Source organism: Cephus cinctus, unplaced genomic scaffold, assembly GCF_000341935.2.
Source record: "Cephus cinctus unplaced genomic scaffold, Ccin1 Ccin1_scaffold0272, whole genome shotgun sequence".
NCBI classification, from domain to species: Eukaryota; Metazoa; Arthropoda; class Insecta; order Hymenoptera; family Cephidae; genus Cephus; species Cephus cinctus.
The window spans coordinates 39,853-64,318 of NW_014332982.1; the positions used below are offsets into that span (position 1 = coordinate 39,853).

General features: G+C 34.2%; 1 protein-coding gene across 5 annotated transcripts in view; it reads right to left on the reverse strand.

The window, feature by feature from the left end:
* Window positions 1-2,362: 2,362 nt before the first annotated feature.
* LOC107266009 (polyadenylate-binding protein 2-B) overlaps window positions 2,363-24,466 on the reverse strand; it is a 46,520-nt gene continuing 24,416 nt past the window's right edge. For 4 of the 5 annotated variants that reach the window (XM_015736034.2, XM_015736030.2, XM_015736031.1 and 1 more), the window contains 3 exons: window positions 19,013-19,102; window positions 11,867-11,942; window positions 2,363-4,227 (listed from right to left, as the gene is read on the reverse strand). In XM_015736034.2, the coding sequence (XP_015591520.1) occupies window positions 11,909-11,942; window positions 19,013-19,102 (124 nt within the window). In that variant the 3' untranslated portion in view covers window positions 2,363-4,227; window positions 11,867-11,908. Of the gene's footprint in view, window positions 8,689-11,866; window positions 11,943-19,012; window positions 19,103-24,466 lie in introns of all 5 variants that reach the window. The other variant, XM_025083257.1, reaches the window with a different exon arrangement.

Below are 24,466 nucleotides of genomic sequence, written 5' to 3' on the forward strand. Positions count from 1 at the left end.
TTCCTCTGCTCATCCACTGGTAAGTAACTCACATTCCTACACCTTTATATATATATCTATCTATCTTTGTAACCCATACTACACAAGTTGACGATCACACATCCATTGTATTAGAATTCTGCTATGTTAGTAGATTAACATACTCTCTCCTACATCTTACTGTAACGGCTACATGTATTCTAATCTATTGTTTTATTATATTTAGTTAAACTATACCTTTTTCTCTTAATTTCGAGACCTGAACCTATTAGCTCCTCAATCCTGATAAACCCTTTACCAGTAGCTTCAACTAAACTCCCGTAGAACGAGTGAGTTTACCAAATCAATATATTTAGTACCTGCTTGTGATCCTCATCTTAACCATCGACCAAGTGACATAAACGCAAATAGGCGTGCTTTAGCACCTTAAAGTGGCAAGAACCCAATACCTTTTACGTGATCTTTGATCTCAACACCTATGCTAGCTCCCTGATGCTCCCGCATACGGTCGCTCACGCATAGGACGTAACAAGGAAAACAGTAGGGGACCAAGAACAGACTACTGGAGTACTCCTGTATTAATTGCTAATCAATTTGAGCAGTTGGATTTATTATCAATAACGGCTTGTGTACGTGCTATGAAGTATGTGAATAGCCACGTGATCGTAAAATATTTTTCTAGATACTGTCATGGAATTTCCCAAACATCAATTTTATTTGATCTTAAATTAACCCATATAAAGAATCCTCTATTTGAAAAAGCTTTTTTTTTAATCATCCACCATTTTCATAGAATATTAGGTAAAATAGCTTAGGGTGTATATTATGATAAAATAAATATATAAATGTTAAAATTAGTCATAACTTCGTGTATAAAAATTTCTTAAAAGCGCCTTTTTCATCCAAATTGGTAAATAAGTGCCTTTGTGGCCGTTCGTAGGACCCACAGGGCCACAGGAGAAGGGGAGACACATAAGACCCTTACTCCACAAAGAAACCAAGTGAGGGAGGGAAGCTACCACTCATCAGGGACTTCCAGGAGATCGACGACCTTGACCTTCGGGGATGGGAGAGCACTAGCCAAGGGTAGAGCAACACATCAACCCATGACCTCGAGCAATGTCAAGTAGGGAGTGAAATTCTGGAAGAAGGAATAAAGTGGCCGCGAGGGTCACCACTCATCAGGGACTCCCAGGGACCGTACGACCTTGACCTTCCGGAATTTAAGAAAACGACCTAAGGACACTCGGAAGCATTAGACGAGGAAGCCGTCGGACGGCGCAAATGGCGGTCGCGTCAAGGCGAGAACGGTCCAAGGTCAACGGAAGGCATTCTAGAGCAATGCAATCGACTAGGCTCAGAGAGAGGAGCAAGTAATGTTAAGAAAACTTTGTTGTATAATTATTATTTATTGTAGTTAAGTAAAACCAAAGAACTCGGAATGGGGGGAATCGGGTATATAAAAAGTCCGGATTTCCCTAGCACTGCAGTATAACTCGAACCGAGCTTCTGTAAACGTGATTAAGTGAATAAAAGTCTAAACTGAATTTATGAAAGCATTGTGCATCATAACCTCCGACGACCTTGGCTGTGACTATTGGATATCGATATCGAAAAGGAAGCATAGTAGCTTAGCACGCAATTAGCGTATTCGATCTGGAGGAGTTCCGGTCAACCAAGGAGCACGACATCACCGGGCAAAGAGGAAGAGGTACTCCAGGGCATTCTCCCTGTCTAAAAACCATAAAACCTGCCGATAGGTTCTTTAACACATCAGCTGGCGACCGTAGAACAGAGAACGGCTGAAAGAAAACTTTGTGGCGACCACGGATTTGCACGGTAATCGCCCTGGGTGCAGCAGGTAGCCGGTACCGGAAGAGGAAAGGATCCTAGAGAACCGGGGCGCCAAAAAGACTGCAGCAAAAAGTAATAGTCAAGGACTTGAGCACCGCCCGGAAAGGGCCAGGAACACGCAGCGTCTAAGGCTCGACGGGTAAACGCCGCGACCACAAAACAGCCAAGGAAAAGGTGACAAGTGGCAACTATGAAACGAACCCAGGGATTACGGTTACACCTTTAAGTGTCACCTAAATGTGATTTCCACCTTAAATAGGTAAGAACACTTAATATCAGAGCATTAAACTGTACTTACCTTATATTTCACATTCCACTCGTTCTACACCCGTGAAAAATCTGGATGAATAAACTCAGTCTAAATGGTAACACAATAATTGTTATTTTTAAAAACATGAATTGTATTAGATATATATTTATCAATTTCAATACATTAAAAAATATCAATTAACTTTGTCGAACTACGTCTGTAGAACGTCTTATAAGAGAAGGATAAGGTATTGATATATTATGATATTAATCATTAAAATTACGTAAACCAAAAGAGTCTTTATTTACCACCCAGTGTCATTTTACATTCATATTTTACAGTTCTGTCTTACCTATTTTCATCTTTTTTTTTTCTTTCTCTACTAGAACATGAAAATCGTTCATAAGGTTCGTATCGTGTGAATCGATCGATCAATCAATCGATCCCGATGCCACGCCGCACCTGTAAAATACTTGGCGACATGGAAGAGGATTTCGAATGTAAGGAAATTAGACGAAGGCATTTGAGATCGAGATGGAGATGGAGATAGAGTTGGAGATTATGATAAAGATGGAAATAGAGGTAGAGAGAATGTTTGTGCATGGGTGTGCGTGTGTGTGTGTGTAATTTAGGTAGAGAAAGGGAGACAGAGACTCGTTTATGATCGAATCTGATGGTCTGAAACATGCCGATGAGATCAAGCCCTTCCATTAAGTCCTATTTCGCCATTTCGAGATGATTCACGCTTCAGAAAAGTGCATTTCATAGTACTTACTCATCTTATAAATTAGTAGTCAGACATTTAATGTAAAACTAAAATGATATAGTCAGTGTGGATCACGAATATGAAGGTTGCACACGTCTGCACTGAAATGACAGTATCTACGATGGTTAATATAATAATATATCAATAGAACCGAAAGGTTTATTCCGATATTTCTGGCAACCTTCATTTAACGTGCACGTACAAGATTCACTATAATCATTACAGTTACACGGCATATACCTAAGCATTCACATTGTAGTTCAACTCAACCAAAAATATATTCGCGTTACATACACAGTCTTAATGTATAATTTATTAACGATAAAGTGTCATGATATGAAATTTCATAGAAAATACAAGTGAATTTCTATAGGGAAATCGATCCTAATTCAATACTGCCTTATCAATCGTAAATTAAAAAATTTTGCACATTATCAAAAGTATATGAAGTTGAAATTAATTAATTCTATATAAATCAAATCACTTTAAGCAGCATAAATGAAATTTATATGAACACGTATAAAGCAGGATGCTTTAAATGAGAACAGAATAGTTAAAATCGCATATACGCAATACCAGGAATGACATGGAAACATTTTTTATTATAAAGGAATAAAATGAGATAATTAGAACCTTGGTCTGTATTACAGGCATATAGCAGAATATACTGCATTATTTGTATACATCAAAAAGTAAATTTTACTTTAAAAAAAAAGAAAAGCAAATCTTCCAAAAAACAAAGAAATGTAAAATAATGAAAAATATCTACAGATATCATGACCAAAAAATATAAGACCGTGTATGCGTTAAATTATTTATTAACTGATTAAATGTAGATAATTCTTAGTGCACGAAACTTTGAAGACAAATAATTTCTTATTGTCATTTCGCTTATCCGAGCAAAATACTAATAATGTAATAAGAATTGTTGGATTTTTTTCCCGTCAGGTGATGGCATGAGAGCAAACAGAATATAATATTGCTTATTTAAGCAATATCGTATTTTTCTTTGTTATTAAGAATATAACAATGAAAACGTATTTTTTACGAATAATTCAAGCATATTTATATACTTCGTAAATACAAAAATCGAAGAATAACTAGTGACGTACGCTATTTTCTCGGATAAAAATTTCCAACGAGACCGTGCATTATAATTAAAAAATCATTATTAAAAATGGATAGAAATAACTTTTAATAAATAAATTGAACTACAATAGTGAATAGCTGTCATAATCGACTTTTATTAGCTTTCGTATGTGGTGTAGAGTACTAAATCATCAAATACAAATAATTGTGCCCGTCTTTGTCCAATCTTTTTTTTCTTTTGACATGAGGTCTTTTCTTTCTCTTTTTTCCCATCGTATGTGTTTTTTTTCTGTGGACATATCATAAGAAGTGACGTGAATTTCTAGTTTTCGTCATGGTTATGTCAGTTTTGCTACCAATATAAGAAAAAATTATATTAATAAAAAAAATAACTGAAAGTGTGACACTAGGGCATTAATAATATTAAGAGATCCGAAAAGTCATATGTTAACATAGCTTTATGGTAAATAATGCAGAAAATTTACAATTCTTATTGGAATCTATAAAATTATAATTTTTTGTGTATGAATGTAATATATGCAATACCCCAATGCCACACCTCCATTAAAGTTTGTTGTTCCGAGTGGAAACAACCAAGCACAACGTTGTAAGTAATATATTAGGAATACATTTTGTTCATTTAAGCTCAGCACGTAAGTAAGACGTTCGCTTCTGTCTTTAAACGTACATGTAATTTAAAAAATTAGAAATACTTAATTAGGCTAAACTGGATAAGATTGAAAAATTTTAAACAGCTCTAAAAATCCTGTAGTTAATTTCCAAAATAGGAATGAAGTTAAAAGATGATATGAGATATAAAATAGATAATCAAATCATGAAAACAAAAGTAGTAAAGGCAAATAAATTCTTTTGAATCTGAAAAAGTTGTCATATTTTGTTCTTATAAATTTTGTCGTATTTCGAGAAATATACACGGTGTGTCACCTAATTTAGATATCTAAAATATCTCCGTTCTACGTTATGTTTATTAATTTTGTTAGATATTGATACTTTTAGACCAGCCCTTTGGTCTTCATCACAGTCACGTTGCAACATTAACAAGTTTACCAAAACGAAAAAATATATATATATTTTGTCAATCGTGAAACGTATTAACATCTGTGAACCTCACTTGGCTCATAAAAGTATAATCAATAAACATTGTCAATAGGTTGAATATTGAATCTTTCATCTTAAAATCCTAGCCTGATGAAAAATAGCAAAATCCATAAACAATGTCCCACAACAAAATAGACGAACTTAAATCTCATTAATTTTTGGAGAGCCGAAATATATTATAACGTCCCAAAGGTAACGACTAATATATAGGGGTAATATTCCCTCCTTTAACATGAAACACTTTTTCCTATATCGATTTGTTAAGGTTTCCGCCGGCTCGCTATAATTTCAAAACCCTAAGATAAATATCTTGTATCAAAACATGAATTAAGAATTTTTTAGTTCTTTCCTAATAAATTTTTTTTTTTTTTAAAGTCACCTGAAGGTTAATATGGCACGTGTCCTTGAAATTTTTTGTATGGCTACAACAGTGTGTTAATAAAAATATATCGTCCTATTCAAAAAAGAAAAAAAAAACAGTCAATGACCTTGAAATCTGAAAAGTCATGGCCTTGACAGAAATCAATTTACTACTGGTCTTCGTATTACGGAGATATTGCTCGTGGTTAAATTAAATTAAACACCTTGTACATTATCATGGGACAAAATTTCATAAAAATCGCAAATATAAACTAGAAATGAAATTTCTCTAAATTGTAAACATAGAACATTTGATGTTAAGGGATATGGTAACCTTTAATCGGGTAAAAAAGCTGCATTTTTTAATTTTTTTGAGAAAAATTGTATTAGATATCGAAATATAACTTTGTAGGATTTTGTAATCTGTCTTTTTTGTATATAAAAAGATTTCTTTAAATATATTTTTGGCTTTTTTATAGGCCGCACAAAAGGGGTGAATGTTTCTTTCACTATACCGCTCCGCGTAGTGCAGAATTTCGTCTCAAATTCGTCTAAAACCAAAATGACGAAGCAAACGTTTAATCCACATGATTGACTTTGTGGAATAAACCTATTGCAAACTAAAAATTTTCAAAATTCGCAAAATAGCAGGTGCATTAAAATAAAAGTTTAATTTTAACTCAAATTTTTTGCCTTATTTCGGTGCAGAAAAAAAAGGTTAATATTCGCCAACAAGATTTTATTTAGATTCATTCCATAACGACAGTCATGCAAGATTAAGAATTCGTTCGTTATTTTGATTTCAGAGGAATCTATAAGAGCGATGCTGACTCCATAGATCGGTATCGTGAAAAAGACACGACCAGCACGAGCCAAAAATGTATCAATAAAAAAAAAGTTTTCATGTATTTAAAAGCCAGACTAATAATTCATACAATGTTTCATATCAGTACCTAATATAATTTTTTTGAAACAAAATTCTAAAATTTTAGCTTGTTTTTTTTAGACCTTCAAAGGTTACCATCGTCCTTAAAATAAGACAGAAGAAAAGCTTTCATTACAGCGAATCACTGTCTATATTGAAACCCATAGTTTTGTGCTTCGTTGCATTATCGTACATAAATTATAAACATATTATGATTATTACTATTATTAATACAAATAAATGATTACTCACGAGGCCATATATTCTGCATATCAAATATACGTATTTGTGTGAGTAAGGTAAGTTAAACTATAAGTAGTCCGAGATGCTTAAGACACGTTTTTAAATTCAGTAGTCAGTCAAATGAATGTTTAATAAAGAAAGGTTCATTTACTAGCTTTGTTCATAATAAAAGAAGCGTAATATTATTATCACTGGAAATCAGTATTCAACTAATACTAATAACTTATTTATAAAAAAAAAAACCTTTTTATATTTTCTATTTCTAAATCAAGTACAAATATTATGAAATGCTATGCCAGCGTAATAAATTATATAATTTTAGACTTTGTTGGATTACAATGTGATAACTAGCAAAGTAATAAATATTCCAATGAATTTCAATGCAGATCAATATGGACTATTAATTTTAAATTCATTTATATTATCAACGTTTTTACTTAATCCTTGAAGTGCCTATGAAACATTAATTTATAATTTTACAATAACAAAGTGTAAAAATATAAAGATGAAAAAAAATAAATTTCGAAATCATGTGTATTGTTTAAGAATCAGCGTCCAAGCTTCTCGTGCAACATAAAATCATACACTGATTGTCATATTAAATACTTCTTTCAATTAAGGAAGCATCATATGATTTTAACTGCAGCAACTGCCAATCAATTCATATATTAAAAGACCATACATAAAAAAGAATTCTATTATGTTTTAAGTACATCTCGAACACAAAAATGTATAAATCGTAAAAAAAAAAATATTTTAATATTAAAATTTAGAAAGTCGAGTAATTTCTTTAAATTTTGAGAATCATAATTTTAAATGTATTATCATACTGTGATATTAGTAAGTTTTCGAAATACCTCATATGGCCTACAATGTTAATAAAGTCTCGAACGTTTATCTTTTTGTTGCAGCACGATTTTACACATAATACTTGAAAAATTATCGTAATATACAATTATATTAACGTACACATTCAATATTTCGAAATGATAAAAATAAAAAATATTAACACTATTGAAATGAATGTGTCAATGTCGAAGCTCTCGTTTTTATATCCTAGTGCTCGTGGATGTAAACTGTTCTACAGGGTGGTCACCAAAACTACATTGGTTCATTATGCAATTGAAAATACAGTGTTGGTTAAATAAATGAAATTACAGTAATAATCTGCAAGTTAGAAAAGATATGAATGATTGTCTTTTATCATTATTAAGATAAAACTGATTAGGCCACTTACATGAAAAATGCTACAGTGATCAAGAAATTATTTTAAATCAAGAAAGTCTTGCAATGCTATTTAGGTTACACGAAGGAAAGAGATCAGTAATAGTTACTAGTCTGGTTAGCAGTAAATCCCTGAACTGATTGTGAGTTCCACTTTGCAGCAAAATCTTCGTTACTAACAAATCTAATGAGAATTAAATTCGGAATGATAATGATAACTGTTTTCTACATAATCTGTTATATTCCACTATGTTCATTGTTCATTCTCTATGCTATCCAAGACTCGCTCCTGAGCAAACTAGTATTTATTACCCGTGTGGTCAAATCAGGTCATTTAGATTTTCCGTATAATACCAATCATTATTATTATTATACTTTATAATTAGAAATGAAAATGCAAGACACGCTTTGTTATTATCATAAAAATGATGCAACATATAAATTGACAGATAACAGTTTATCTGAAGGAACAAAAACTCGTGAGCAAAGAAACCTATTAATATAAAGAATGTGACATTCTAGCTTCTGATGACAAAAGATTTAACTACGAGTTGAAGAAACTATACTCGCACTCGACGTCTGGACACTTATACATTAGTTATAACATCCGATATATTTAATCAACACCATAATTTTTACGTGGGTCAAAAAAGCACTAATAAAGTAATGGTGCTAATTGAGGCGAACACCCTGTATATAAAGTTGGATATAAATATCAATACCATATGGCCTAGTGAAGTAGATTGTAATAAAAATTTAGGCAAAAAGGAAGTATTTATATGTGTGATCATTACTATTGTCATCATCATTTTTAACTTCTTTTGTACCCATATGCAGTGGGGAGTAAAAATTGTAGTACAAGCTAAAAGAAGGTGAACCCTGGAAAGAGAATAAACTGACATTGCAAAATAAATTGTTACTCCATCAGGCTTGGTTCTTTGAGGGGAAAAAAAGACCAACTTTGAAAATCTGTGAAGGATCCATGCACTTGACTAAAACTCGATTTAGTGAATCTTGTTAGAGACCACCATTTTTCTTTGTATTTGAATACAGTGTCATCAGCCGGTTTGTTTGATATTCATTATCAATTAATCTTCATCAGGCTATAAAAATATTAAGATACAGTAGCAGAAAACACAAAGATTTGAACATTAACCACTTGACTGACACGTGCTCATAAGTCAACCGATATGCACTATTGTGCGTTAACAGGGCGCACGTACGTGCCAGGAAAGTGATTAATAAAATAAACAATGTTTTAAACCTAAAATATTGGTCGAATTCTTGAAATCACTCTAAATCAGAACATTGTGGAAAAATATGAAGGAAAATACTAGCCTATAGCTAGATCCACTGAGACGAGACTTCGTCAAGCCTACGTACATGTAACAGATTTTCAAAGCCATCTTTATCAAAAATGAAGCCCAGTAGATATATAAATTATCCTCAGTTTTAGATTTATTGTTTCATGAAGAATTACCTCCTTTTCGCTTGTTCTACTATATCAGTCCCACCCTGTATACTCGATTTTCAGCACCAATCGTTACATTCCTCGGTCGTCTCAGATTTTTATTAAAAATAAGTACAGTAGAAAATGAACCATCGTCCAAAGGACGGTTACGTCCAACTTAGAATTGTAATCTTTGCACTTTTGGCTGCTCTTTCAAAACATCATATATGGAATCAATTGATTCACATTGCGTAACCATACAATATTACATGAAACAGAAGTCAGAGATCTCAACTGTCTAAAAAATCTTTTGTAAATATTTGTCACTTAACCAGATCCAATTACTATGATAATCTTTTTGTGTTTCGCAAATGTAGTTAGCATGCGTATACTTAATTCAACTTTTTGCGGTCAAAGGACGGCATATTGCCGGCAGAATTTCCATTCCAAAAAAATATTTCGACCGCAAAGAGTTACATTAGTATGTTTTCCTAAGAGAACTTGAATGAATGTCCACCGCAAATTCCATTTAATACATTTTCGGCTTTTAGAAACCTTCGTGGTTATCGTTGAGCGTTTTGCCAGTAACGGTATAAGTAGCACGAGAAATAAACATTAGCTTGGATAATTTTTAGTTTAAAAGGTTTTACCTAATGAAGATTTAATTTGAATGTATCTATTATATACTGCACAAACTTTTTTTTTATTATACCCTGCTGCACCTTTATAAAACCGTGAACAAAATTAACAGTTTAGTGATAAGTATTATGAGTAATAATTGAAAAGTTGAATATTATGAAACATACTTACGCATTGCAACCATAAAATTGCGAAACATTCTTGAACCAATTCAAAAGCGAAGAAAAAATTGTAAGTATTTTGTTATGATATTACTCATTGTGAATCGAATGTGCATTAAGATAGACCGAAGATAATAGAACAATTGGTGCTATCTATTAATTAACAATTAAGACTACAAATTATGATTATTGAGGAGAGATTACTATCGCCGACGTAATTAATCATAATAAATTTAAATGAATTATAGTTATAAAAAATATAATTTATAAAATCTTTATAATTGCTTAACAAAGACAGCGTAATATCCTCTCCACGAATTTAAAAGTGCCTTGACTTGTTGTTCAAATGAAAAAGTATTCTTTTTTGAAAATTAACAGCTACTACTTAAGAACAGAGACATAAATGGTGAAAAACAAATATTTCTATAATTTCGACCGTCTTCGCATGGTCAGGAAGTGTACAACAAAACTAACAACTTTTAAAGATAACTGACCCTTCAACTATTTGAATAAAACTTTAGAGAAAAATATTGCAGAAGAAAATGTATAAAATGAGGACGCGTGGTGTTATAACCTTTATTGCAATAAAACCTGTTGCTTCTCATATTTATATTATATTGATATTAAATCGAACACGATACACAAATCTGAGAACAAACATTTATCTAAGTTGCCCTACTACATTTTCATACGGCTTTTTTATGAATTCATTCCTTTCTCAATCATTGTTTACGGGAGAAACAATATTAAATTTAATTTTATTGAATAAAACTGTACAATTTACTCATCCAAAAAACAGTATAGAGGATGTATCAGAGTAACATATTTGAACAGATATTTGAAAACATTGAGTGAAAGTAAAAAGACCCTCGTAATTCTATAATCCCTGATAAAAGTGCTAACTTCGCTTTCACGTCACAAGCAACAATATTTTCAGAAATGAATCACCCAAACTAAAAGTGTTGTGAAACAATGATATGTAACGATACAAAATAAAACAAAAAATCTATTCAAAAAACTTTTAAATTTTGTGGCACAGTCAAGTTATAAAATTCAGTCAGCTTGGAGCATTATCTTGAATCGTTATTTGCAATCAATAAGTTACGCGTTTTTCACAAATAAGATCCTTTCTCATATACATAAATCACAGTCCATATATGGTAACAATATATTACATTACTTTCTCGAAAGTAATTTGTTTAATGAAAAATATCTGGGAAAACAAGTTTTCATTGAGTCGCAATTGCCCAACCCATGTGGTTACATCTCATGCATTCACTATTGTGAAAAAAATTCATTTCACAAATATGAAACTTAGAAACTGGAAGTCCTAAGCATCTTCAATATTACTGTGCTATCTATATTTGGATCTTTATGTCTTATTTAAATTTGAACCCAACCGATTCAACGGCTCGTTTGTAAGTTTGGATAGAGACATTTTCGACTATGAATACACACGCACGCATGCGTACGTACGTTCGTCCCTACATAGTGATTCTGAACGAGACAATGAAACACGCGAAGACTACTCTTTGTCATAACAAAAAGTAATCGTGGAACCTAAATTTGAATGAAATATATTAATAATAAAAAAACATTTTCTTAAAAAAAAATATGTGGGCCTGAACTCGGTACCGTGAAAACGTAAATTAATTAAAAGAGATATATCAATTTATATTTAAAAGTTAGGAGTTGAAATCTAAAACATGTCTTATTAATTTTAATGAAGCTCTCTTCAAACAGAATACTTTCATTTGAACAACGAAATGCACACCAAAATTTACTATAGAAATACAGACTGACTCACCTTGAAAGTAATCTGAATAGGTGGCATGGAATTATAGAATGGTCAGTACGGCATATAGTAACCACGTCGATAACTCCTGTGTCGGAAACAAAAAATCACGTTATTACTTTTAAGTAAAGCATATTTTATGAAACAAGGTTTATACTGATCTATTTACAAATATATATACAGTTTTTTCCCGATTTACAGAACATTACAGACACTCAAAATAATGGGAAACAGTCATACATCTATATTTTAAAAATTTTTTCCCTATTTGTTATATTAGGATCTTACGATTGCAAAACATAAATTTGTTCATTATTTATACCATATATGTAACTAAAAATGATATTCAAATTTGTTGACCTATCGTTGTAAGGTGCAGGAATAAAACGGTATAAGTAATCGTGAAATCGCAATTTTTACGTTACGTTTCTATAGGAGTTTAAAGTACCCCATCAGAAGTGTTTTTTTATTTTGTCCTCAGCCCCGATTAGTTTGTCCTAGTCTAATCTATATGCTAGTCTGCGAAATGGCAGCAGCATTCATACAATTTCAAGAGAGTATTACCTGATTCAAAGTCGTGTTTAAAGTGGTAATTTTGCAATGCAATATTATTATTTTTTTAATAGTATTTTCGGAATACAATATTGTATACGTATATTTAAATTCGTCCAACACGTCATATTCGATAATATTAATGGTAGTCTCGAGTAGAAAAAAAATATTGTAAGATGCATATTCGCCAGAGCTTTCCTGATGTTGATAAAATTGAACTTTAATTACATCATTAATACGACTACCATTAACTCTCTCCGAATCAAAATGCTCAGGAAATCTCCGTGATTGCGCCAGTCAATCACAGCGCGTATTATAGTTATGTGCAGTGGTACAGTAGGTATTAATGTGTTTGTGAACTTCCCACCGTTCGGTTTACAGTACCGGCGATACAGTAAAGCCTCTCAACAGCATAAAATTCTCAATAACGTAGGTTTCTCCCTCCGTAAAATGTTACAATAACGTAATGGTCTATCCCCACTTTCTGTACATTCTCCTTCGTGCTGTCCCCATTTTCCGCAATCACAGGGAAAAAAGTATAAACTACATTATTGAGAGATGGCTGGTCCCAAGCGTTACGTTATTGAGAGGTTTTACTGTACAATAAAACACACGTGACTTCGAGCATGGGGAGCCAGCCGCATCGGCCATGTTTCCGTTTAACTTGAGGGCTTTCTGCACGTGTTATAACACTACGCCCGGTCTCCCGCGCGCCGCTCAACACGTCGAGACCACGCATATTGAGCGGTGGGGAGTTCCGTATGATGCGAAGAGAGTTAAACATTTTAAACATTGAATTTCTTTATTAAACCGCATTACAATAAAAACTTTGCTTTTGACTAATATAATAATAAACTTGAACTCTTGCCTGCATTATTTATAAACAAATATTCTTTAATTATTTCTCGATTGTGCACTTAATTGAAAAACTCTTAGTATTATCGGCTATGCAACTAAAATAATAATTTCTTGGTACATACATCCATCATCAAACAATCAATCAGCAAATTTTTTTAATGCATGATAATACTTGGTTAAATGAAGAAAACTATAAAAATGAAGCTTTAATACAGTCCTAATTAATGCAAGGTAACAGGACACGACTATTAATATTCATGATACACATCCGTATCACAGCAAAGTCACTGATAAATATATAAATAATGTTTACGTAAACGATTATTATGTGAGCACGAAAGTGAAGTTTAATGAGTCACAATATATATAAATATAAGTCGAATAAAAATTTAAAAATATTAATTCATATAGAAATATCCTTTGCCAATAATGTCACTATCGAAGATAATAGAAAGTTCTGATGGAAAAAATTGAAAATTTTTATACAGGATATACATCATTACATATTCCAATGAACTTGCAATTGCATGTGTTTAAATTAAAATTATACACTACATATAACATTTTGCTGTCAAAGTTTTTATAATAAATATAAAAATCAATACCACGATCCACAATTAAAATAAAATCCATTTTGTATAAAAAAAAATAAATTTTATTAAAATTTATATGTTAAGAAAATTATATAAAAACTATATGCAGTCAAACCTCAGTCCCCGTCCGCTCAGTCAGTGTCCTCAGTCCGGTTCCGTGTTTCAGTCCCTGATCTTTACGCGTGTTGTACAAATGCGTGGCGAGAACTCCGTGTTTATTTACGTATGTAACCTAACTTCCAACCCTTTCAACTAGAAAAATCTTGCAACGAGTCAAGTCTAGAGATGTGGACTACACATCAAATTCTCATAAACCACTTTTTGCAAATGGTCACGAAAATATAATTTATCATGTAGAAACTGGTGAGTTATAAAAAAAATTTTTGTTACATTCATTTCTACAGCCCTATTCAAGCATTTTCATTGATCAAGAATAATCACGTGATCTTCGTCACAGGAACTGAATTTTATGATCTCAGCAATAGACAGGGACAGAGATTTGATTGTATTTCATTTCGCGTGTGTCTAAGGAACGTCTAGATTTCCAAACTATTTGTTTAGAAGTCATCGTGAAACAAATTTTTAAAAGCATGAATTTAAGTAAAATTCCTATAACTTTAACTTGTAGCGTAATTTATAAAGAATTGCGAAAAAAATAGTTTAGACAAATTTGACATATAATATTGCTGGAAACGGTATCCATAAGTTTATTCTAAATCCTTACATCCATCGCTTTTTAGTGAAATCAATTAATTAAATATAAGATATGATACCATAGATATATCACTTGAAACTAAACTTGAGATTTAACAGAGAAATCCTCTAAACTAGACATAAAAAACGTATGTTTATATGAATTACGATTGTGATAACCTAAGAGTCTGTTCCCGGATAACGGCAATACTTTTTGTATTGACACCTATGATATAATTGTTATCATACAAAGCTAGTTCCTATTTTCAAAACTAAAACAAGTATACTGTGTTGCACTTGTAAAAACACACTCTAGTTTCCCTTAAATTAAAACAAACTGATTCTAAAATTACACAAACTTACGCATACTATAACTGTATATATTAATATATGTAATACTTGATTGTCAAATAGTAAATATAATATCGAAGCACACTGGTTTGTCTTGCATTCACGATCGCACCTCATACATTCACTGCCGAAAAAAAAGTAATCTCACGGACGTAGAACTTTCAAACTGAAACTGTTGGATATTATGAATATTACTATGCGATTATATCCATATTAAATCCGAAATTAGATTTTTCGTAGAAGTTTCAACCAATGTTTCATGTGATCACGCCTAAAACCAGTAGACTTTTTTATTTTTACAGTACAACACTATCAAGTTCGCATATCAAAAACATGGGACGCTAGATCACTAAGCTAAAATTAAGTTTCGAAATTCACTGCCAGTACTACAAGTATCGTTGTGTTGCTGTTTACCTGCATGCAATAGAGTAAAGACACAACCATTCTTATAGCGCGTTGAGAGAATATCGAAACACACCCTAAAACTGTAAATTAAATTTAAAAATTTGTAAGACTTTCGTTGTCAAAGTATAATCTTTTTCTAATATCAAGTTTGCGTAATAGATTAAACGTTAACCCCTTAGGCGGTATGCAAAATTACACAATAAGTGAATTTTACTCAGAAGACAAAAAAGTAGTAAAATTTTGATGAAATATAATACCAAAAGATTTTTTGGATCACTCAATATTGTAGTAAAAAATAATTTTAAAATTTGAAACAATAATATATAATATAAAATTATAAACTTCTAAAAATAAGAAATAAAAAAACAAAATGCAAAACCCTAGTATCACAGCCACAGAGAGTGACACGTTCTGCGGTCGTGAATCTCAATTCACTAGCTAATCAAAGGGACAATTGTTACTTCAACTTATTAGTAGTCAGCGATCAAAAAGAACCTTTCGTTACGCTTCGTTCATTGAAACATGGAATTCTAACAAATTATAAGATTTTTAAAATGTTTTAACCACTATATCGAATCCATGATTTTGCAATAATTTTCAGTTTTGATCTCAAATACCTATTCTACGACTCAAAAAATACTTAGATACGACGTTCTATAAAAATTCAACGATCCGAAAACCCCCGATACCAAGTTTCCTAAAAATCGTTAAAACCAGTCACAAAATAAAAGATATAAGCACTATCGCGTCCATGTGTTCCGGAGCGCAACAAAAATATTTGCATAATTACGTTAATGCTGTAAAAGGGATTAAGTCCTAGTTTCAAATAATGTGGTTTTAATCATTAATCAAGTTTTATGCGAAATAAGTAGCAAAACAAAGATGATCATGGACAGATAACATGAGCATACTCATTTTTGTATAACTCGATATCTTCTGATGCCAAGTTTATAATTTTCTCTAAGAAACTGTGAAGTGCATATATAACACTTATATTGTTTCAGAATTCATTGTGAACTTCAGAACTTAAGAGAAATATATATAGCGGATATAAGTTAAATATATATAGTGGATCCTCGATTCTTGTTTGCTCGAAGGATTACGAAGAAGATCGAGGTTGTACTAGTCACGTCTAATTCGTTGTACGGGAACGAGTATGCCAAATGTGACCGAATACTGGCAATGGCGAATAAGAAAGAGTGGCAATACGCTCTGCAGTGAACGCTATTATCCTGACTTTCTATTAGCGAGAAGGGCTCATAATCCAAGGGAGTTCGAAGAAAATTAAGATAAAAGAAATCGAGGTTCTACTGTAACCCAAAGTCCACTCAGTTTCTTAAATGATTTTTCCAGTAAATTAAAGTTCAAACCTATTAAGAAAAATTCTATATTAAAATAAAATTACGAAGAACTATGTCTATAGACTGTTAGAAACTATAGAATTGTTCAGAGAGCAAGTCAAACTCGAAATATTTTGTTTTCTATTAAGAATGGGTATCTCTCTAAGCGTGAATTTTATCTGTTAAAAAAAATATTATTTCTACCACAAATTATTCAGGCAAACATTGGCAATATGAATACGCTAGTTGCACATCGCTTGTGGCGCCGTTTATTTGGATCACATATTGTCAGTGAGGTATAATACTATTAAACCCTTTCATTGTATTGTTTCACCAATTGTTGAGTTCACTCAATTCTAAATAGCGCAACTGCTCGCCTTAAGCGATACCCAACTACTGTATTCAACTACCAATGGCAACGTGAAAATATTACCGTCACTTTTTAAGCATTCTTAAACTCCCTATTTATATTTGTATCTCCCTAAAGGCCATTTTATAATGCAACGGAACATAGAACATACATATAAGCGATAAGACATTCAATTGTATATTTACCTAATTCCATTGGATCCTCCAATCAAGAAGGAGAAGGTCTTTAAGAACTTCACGGAGCACGAAACGTGATGAATAACATCGAGCATGCCCCGCTCCGTAATTTATAACGGCTTACGTTAAAAATACATAGCAACGATACGGAAGCGGTTTCTACGGTCATTAAGGATTTCACGGAGCACATAACGTCATTTTCAAATGTCATTACCTGTCACCTGTCATTACAAACTCTATAGACGAGATCATTATCAATATCTTTAGAGAAATCAAATTTCTCTACGATAAAAGTCATCGTGACTTTAAAAATGAAGTAATGATTTACTTATCTATGAACAAACGCATAAACATTTTTTTAAATATTTATACAGAGTGTTCCGAAACTACCTGACCCGGTGGGTATGGCGGTGTTTGGGAGGCTTCACTGATCACGAAAATGACCTTCCTTTTGTCCGGAAGCTCTTAGTTTTTAAATGGGAGCAGATCAAAGTTGACCAATCAGAACGAGGCGTCAAGAGAAACGTAGGCACCTACGAACTCTGAGTTTTCTTCCCTCGCTTTTGTTTCTCGGTGGTTTATTTCTTGTTTCTCGTTTCTTGTTTCCAATAGGCATGTACTGACGTCATCCTGCCTGAAGCCACCGAGAAACAAAAGCGAGGGAAGAAAGCTCAGAGTTCGTAGGTACCTACGTTTTTCTTGACGCCTCCCTCTGATTGGTCAACTTTAATCTGCTCCCATTTAAAAACTATGACCTTCCGGAGAAAAAGAAGGAGAAAAAGAAGAAGAGAAGAAGAGAAAAGTCATTTTCCTGATCAGTGAAGCCTCCCGAACACCGTCATACCCACCGGGTCAGGTAATTTTGGAACACCCTGTATATTGACAGGTAATGACAAGTGACAGGTGACATTTGAAAATGACGTTACGTGCTCCGTGAAATCCTTAACGATCTTAAGGGCTATCTACAATGAGACGTTGTCGTAAGCATTAGACGGAAGCGTTAGTCGTTGTCGTTATCGTTTTGCCGGAGACGGTGCGGCGTTCCGTCTTCGTTCCGACATGAATCCACAATGTCGTTGCCGTAACGCGTATCACTTCGATTCCGCAGCCAATCAGAGTACAGAATGTTTTGTAGCAAAGGGCGGTGTTGCCACTGGCGTGCACGTTAACGTTGTCGGAAGACGGAAGAGATCGGAGATGACCAACTCTCTTACGACAGCCGACTACGACATCCGTCAAACGACTTCATTGTAGAACACACGTTCCGTCCTCCGACAACGACTTCCGTCATCCGTCATACGCTTACGTCTCATTGTAGATAGCCCCTTAGCAACCGCTTCCGTATCGTTGCTATGTCCAAGACATCGCCAAAATCGTAGAAACATAGTAAACGCTCGGTTTTAAAAACGATTTTCTCCTTCTTGATTGGAGGATCCAATGGAATTAGGTAAATATACAATTGAATATCTTGCCGCTTATGTGTTCCGTGTTACGTGTTCCGTTGCATTGTAGACTGGCCTTAAAGGCGAATACGAACTACAACTTCGTGCATTTCCCGTTATTTGAACAACCGCACCAACTCTCAAAGGTTAGATACTGAATTATACAAGTGTTACACAATCCACACGGAGTCCACTTAGGTTTTTGCGAGGAACTCCATTCTTGATAATGTATGGAGAAAACGCGAATGCCGATTCTTGCAGTCAAAATTCATACTATCGACTTAACTAGAGACGCCTGTATTTCGTATATGCATTACGTATGTGCATATCGATATCGCTTGCAATACGATTAAAATATCAGTTTAATATATAATTCACCTTGGTCGTCTTGTAGGTCTGTAGCCAAAGTATGCACTGCCTCGGCTAACTCGTGCCATACCTCTATAGCCTCGTGCGCCCCTAGGACCCCTGAAAATAAAAAATTGGTATTAAATTAATAAAAAATTTACAAAAAAATATATACGTAATTGAAACTGCTTACAGTAGATTAGAATTTATATTCTATATATTTTTAATTAATAAGACTAAATTATCACAGCACATAGAATTTCCTTGAAAGACAACCATACAAAACATGCACGTTCGTACATCCTATGCATTTATATCGTAAAAAAATTAATTTTTCGAAGAAAAAACTGTTATACCAAAAACGATTAACGTCTGCTACAATTGTTACAAGTATCTTCTATACTTAGAATCTAATTTTTCCTGTTCGTTTGATGGTTTATTTGAAGTATTGGATACCAAAAAAAAATTAATTTTTTGATTTTTGCATATGTGCTGTCTTAAAATAATTAGAGACCAGCTGTTCAAGTTCCTTCGTGAACAAAGCACCACTTTTAACAATCTACAAAGGTAGTTCGTCGCTGTGTTAAAGTCGCATAGAACCTGTCGCTACCTATAGCGTCGCACATAGAACAATTATTTACAGTTCACTCTGTCATTTCCCGTTAAGAATACTTATCAGAGTTTTTCCAAGGCCCAGACTAACACTCTCTAATTCTCTTAGGGGCCTCATGTGGAAACCTTATAGGATTTCTTCAAGGATGGTCACGCTTTCTTTTCAGGATTTTACAAGGCTAAATTCAGGGGGCCTTTAAAGGCAAAATATTGAGGACCTTCAAAAGTAAAATATTGTGGGCCTTAAGTCTGATTTCTGAGGTCCTTTAACAGCTTCCTTATGGTTCCCTAGTTAAATAATTGGGCCCCGATTAATCCGCAAGCAGAAAATTAGTTGGCCCCTTCTAGTTTTTCCCAATCAAGAAACTCGGTTGAGTCTCGCGCCAAGTACAGGCCACCCGCCGTACATAGCACGGCACGCCGAAACTCTTTAAAAGTGTTACGTACCGATTCGCTAAGGAACGCTGTATGGTCAAAAGTCCTTCATTGTGAAGTTCCTTTGTAGTTTCGTATGAATAGTTCGTGTTGATTATAAATGTGTATGATTCTCTTTCTTTGAATTAAGAACACACATGGATTGAGCCATGAAATAAGGTTGATGTTTATTAGCTCATATGGGAAAAGCCTGGTGGCATAAAAACCCACGTCTTTACAAGATTGATAATTTTCCGCGTGTTAAATTAAAACGTACAACGCGTCTCGCACTATCGTAATCGCACGCATATTATGTTCGGTTGTGTCGTTCTTATACTAGAAAGGATCTTGAGCTGTTGCCGTCCTTCGGTAAAATGATCGACTGTTAAGGATCCGAGAATCTAGAGCCGGTGCCGTTCTCGCGATCTCATTAACAACATATGACTTTCGTCAACTTCGCTAAGTTGGCTGCATATATGTTGAGGCACATCGCGTGGTGTCAGCATCTTCCTGTGTCGCTCGGCGACCACCAGCACCACCGTCACCACCGTCACAATTATCAGTTTCACTAACTCTTTCATCACCACACGATTCCGCGATACTCCCCCTTGATTACGGCGGTCGCCTTTTATATCTGACCAACGACGACAAAAAAAAACAATGTAGACGTCGTTGGTGATGATAATAACAACGACCATGACGCTTATCATAATACACTGACAATGTAAAGTACTGTATAGCAGTAAAAGTAACAGCGCTACCAAAATACATTTTTTCAATCACCATACAAACGCTCTCGATTTGGTTTAAAGGGACGACTCGAAGGAGATGGAAGAGTTATCGGCTATAAGGATCTCGACCAATCAGAATGATTTGTTCTCGAATTTAGCTATTGTCAAAGTAGTCTGTCTCAGGGCACCGACTGAGGTATCACGAACTAGCTCGCGCTCCCGTACTATCTGTTGATAGTTTCTCTAGTCGTGTTTCGATACGGTGTAGAAAGTTCTCGTTCGTGTAGTTCTCGTGTTGCTCTCGCGATGTCCAGGAAATTCTATGAATTTCCTGTGAGTGTTCCGAAGGTGTAGTGCTGTGCCCTAGTGCAGTGCCCACCTGAGTGTCCTTTGGATACAGTTCGCGGCTTTCACGGATTAGCTGCACCAGCTCCGATGAAACCTCCCAATTTATTAATTGGTGAAGGGATTTCGATTTCATAATTCAGATTCGTTTTGTTACGTTCTCGATCCCCCAAAAAACACTTACGTGTAAAAAACTACGCCAAGTACAGGAATGCTGTGTATTCCTCTAATAAAAAGTATTGATATCAGATTATTGAGGCCAAGTACGTAAGTCGCTACATGTTTGCCTATAATATGATCTAGCACTGAGCCATCATTTTAATTGTATTTTCAAAATTTCTTATAACGTTTTCACTACTCTTTTACATTACTACTGTTTGTCGTAGTTGATTATGATTTAATGGTTATTTAATAATTAATAAAAACTTTAGCTGATTCCTTATCGAGTACTACTTGGCGGGTCCGTGCATTTCTTGATATAAATTTGGTACAAAACCAGTACCAATTTTCTATAGAAAGCATATTAACAATAACTCGTCAAAAATAATCACGGTAAAAGCTTAATAACAAACATACAGCATTAGAATACTATGAGCACGTGTAAAGAGTAAGTACTTTGGAATTCCTGGCACGGACCCGCCAAGTAGTACTCGATAAGGAATCACCTAAAGTTTTATTAATTATTAAATCACCATTAAATCATAATTAAATACGGGAAGCAGTAGTAACATAAAAAAGTAGCGAAAACGTTATAGGAAATATTGAAAATATAATTAAAATGATGGGCCAGTGCTAGATCATATAATAGGAAAACATGTAGTGACTTATGTACTTGGCCTCAAAAATATGATATCAATACTTTTTGTTATATATCAAGAAATGCACGGACCCGCCAAGTAGTACTCGATAAGGAATCAGCTAAAGTTTTTATTAATTATTAAATAACCATTAAATCATAATCAACTACGACAAACAGTAGTAATGTAAAAGAGTAGTGAAAACGTTATAGGAAATTTTGAAAATACAATTAAAATGATGGGCCAGTGCTAGATCATATAATAGGCAAACATGTAGCGACTTATGTACTTGGCCTCAATAATCTGATATCAATACTTTTTATTAGAGGATACACAGCACTCCTGTACTTGGCGTAGTTTTTTACACGTAAGTGTTTTTTGGAGGATCTATCTTTCGGGAGGAGCGCAGTTATCAATTTCGAATTGCTAGAGCCTGGAGGAGTGTATTGCTGTGGACAGAGTGGCAAATGTTTATGAAGTTCTTGAAGCTCGATCAGATACTCCAAATCAATTCCGAATATGTAACCCGTAAGAGAGTCATCGGAAATATTAAGAATATCCAATTGCTCAAAATTTTCTTCCCATTCGAATGAGCCTACTGGTAAAGATTGACTCACAACTGCACCATATAAATTATTTACGTCATAGTACATAAGATACGACTCTTTTTTGCTTGGATCGAAATCTGCTCCCATATACCTATTGTTAGCCCTGGCGTATCTGCTGGAGCATTGAGCTATGCCACCTCGGATACCTCTCTCGATAAGCAACAACATCTCTACATCAGTCAACAGCTCAAGTTCAACAGCCGTATACTTGAGCATAGCGTCGAAAGAAAGACCCGGTGCAGTGTAATAGTGTAAAGGATCTAAATTGTATATAGCGTAACAATTGCGTCTGAAATTTTCAAAGATATCAGCTAGAAGGAGAACATCGGTTTTCAGATACAAATCAGAATATTCACCTAATGTTTTAATGCAAAATGTCTGCCAAATATTGCAAGCGTGATCATAATCTTCTTCTGAAATTCCTTCGTTATTTAATTTTGAATAGAATTCTTATTTTACGGGTAATCGATCCTCTGAGTTTTTCCCAATTATCAATATATTCGCAGGGAAAAACACCTTTTCTAGTCAATAAATTGAATTCCTCTACATTATTACAATGTATTAAACCAGTCGCTGATATCGGTGGACGGTAGAATAACTTCGTTCTTAGTGTTGAAGAACTTGAGTTCTTCGACAATCTTGTCAGCTTTCATGGTCTCGAATTTACAAGACAAGACGACGTTCACTTTCAAATTTCCGTCCTTTCGTAGTGCGTTTTTTACTCTCGCAGTAAACAATTTTGTGGAATCTTCCAAGAAACGGCCCAAGTCCTTGTGTCGCAAGTTTGCAATGACTCCAGTCCTTATTTTTCCCTTAAAGGCAGATTCCAAGTCATCCCAACGCACTTTGTCACTTCTTCTCTCTCTCGCCGTTCCTCCGTCTCTTTTTTGAAGTTGTTGTTTAAACTTTTCGTTCAGATATTTCAGAATTCCGATCGTTGTTAAAGTTTTGGTTTTCTCTCCGATCGTAAGAGTGAAGTTTCTCAAAATTTCATTCAAAAGTCTGATATTTTTAATGCCAAATTTCGTCCATTTTTCAATTTCTGCAATCGATGATCCCTTCTTCAGAACATTATATACTCCTTGCATAATCTCGATCAACTTTTTACACTTTGCAGAATCTATCTCGTTAATAGCAATAATGCACTTGAAGGTTTAACAAACAAACAAATGCATTTTCTAAGATATTCAGTTATAAGTAACAATGCAACTATATCATAAAATTAGTTTGCAACGAAAATCCTTTGAGGTAGCATCTGTGAAACTTAACCTAAAAATGGGGCACTCGCATGGAAAAGAAGGAGAACAAGAACGAGCCATGAAGGAGAGAGAACAGTTTCGAAGAGATCGGTACCACGAATGGGTACGGAGCGCTAATCTACCTGAAAGACACAATCGTATCACTTTCGATAACAGCAATCTATTTGGAATCGCATCGTAGAATGAAAATTGTGCAAGGTCAAATTGTGCTAACGCTGCGGGAGATTCTTCAACCTCGACTCAAGGTCAAACAGAAGAATCTGAAAGAGGGAATCGAGCAACCAGATAACAAGTCATCCTTATTCGATTCGCTTAAATATACATATACTGTAATTGATAAAATTTTGAATTCGACTACATGAACCTGTATGGGGAATTATTCTTGTCGTTGAAACCCTACATCTCAGATTTACAACGTTCAGTTCGTAATTTGACACCTCGGGGGGATGAGCGACTGCATTCTCGACGCACGACTCTGCGAGATAACGTTCGGTATTGCGTATTTCAAAAATCGATACGTAAATTCTTCTAGAATGACTTTGAACTCGCCGTTGCGCTCGCACGAGGTTGGGGGATGGGGGATTCGCGAAGCTTCTCACTAATCGAAGCTACACACTAATCTGCGCGATAAAGTTTTCAAGGTTAGGGAAAGAAATCTTGCTGCTGCAGGACTGCATCAGCGATGCGCAATTCTACGAGCTCACCGGAATGGGGGGGG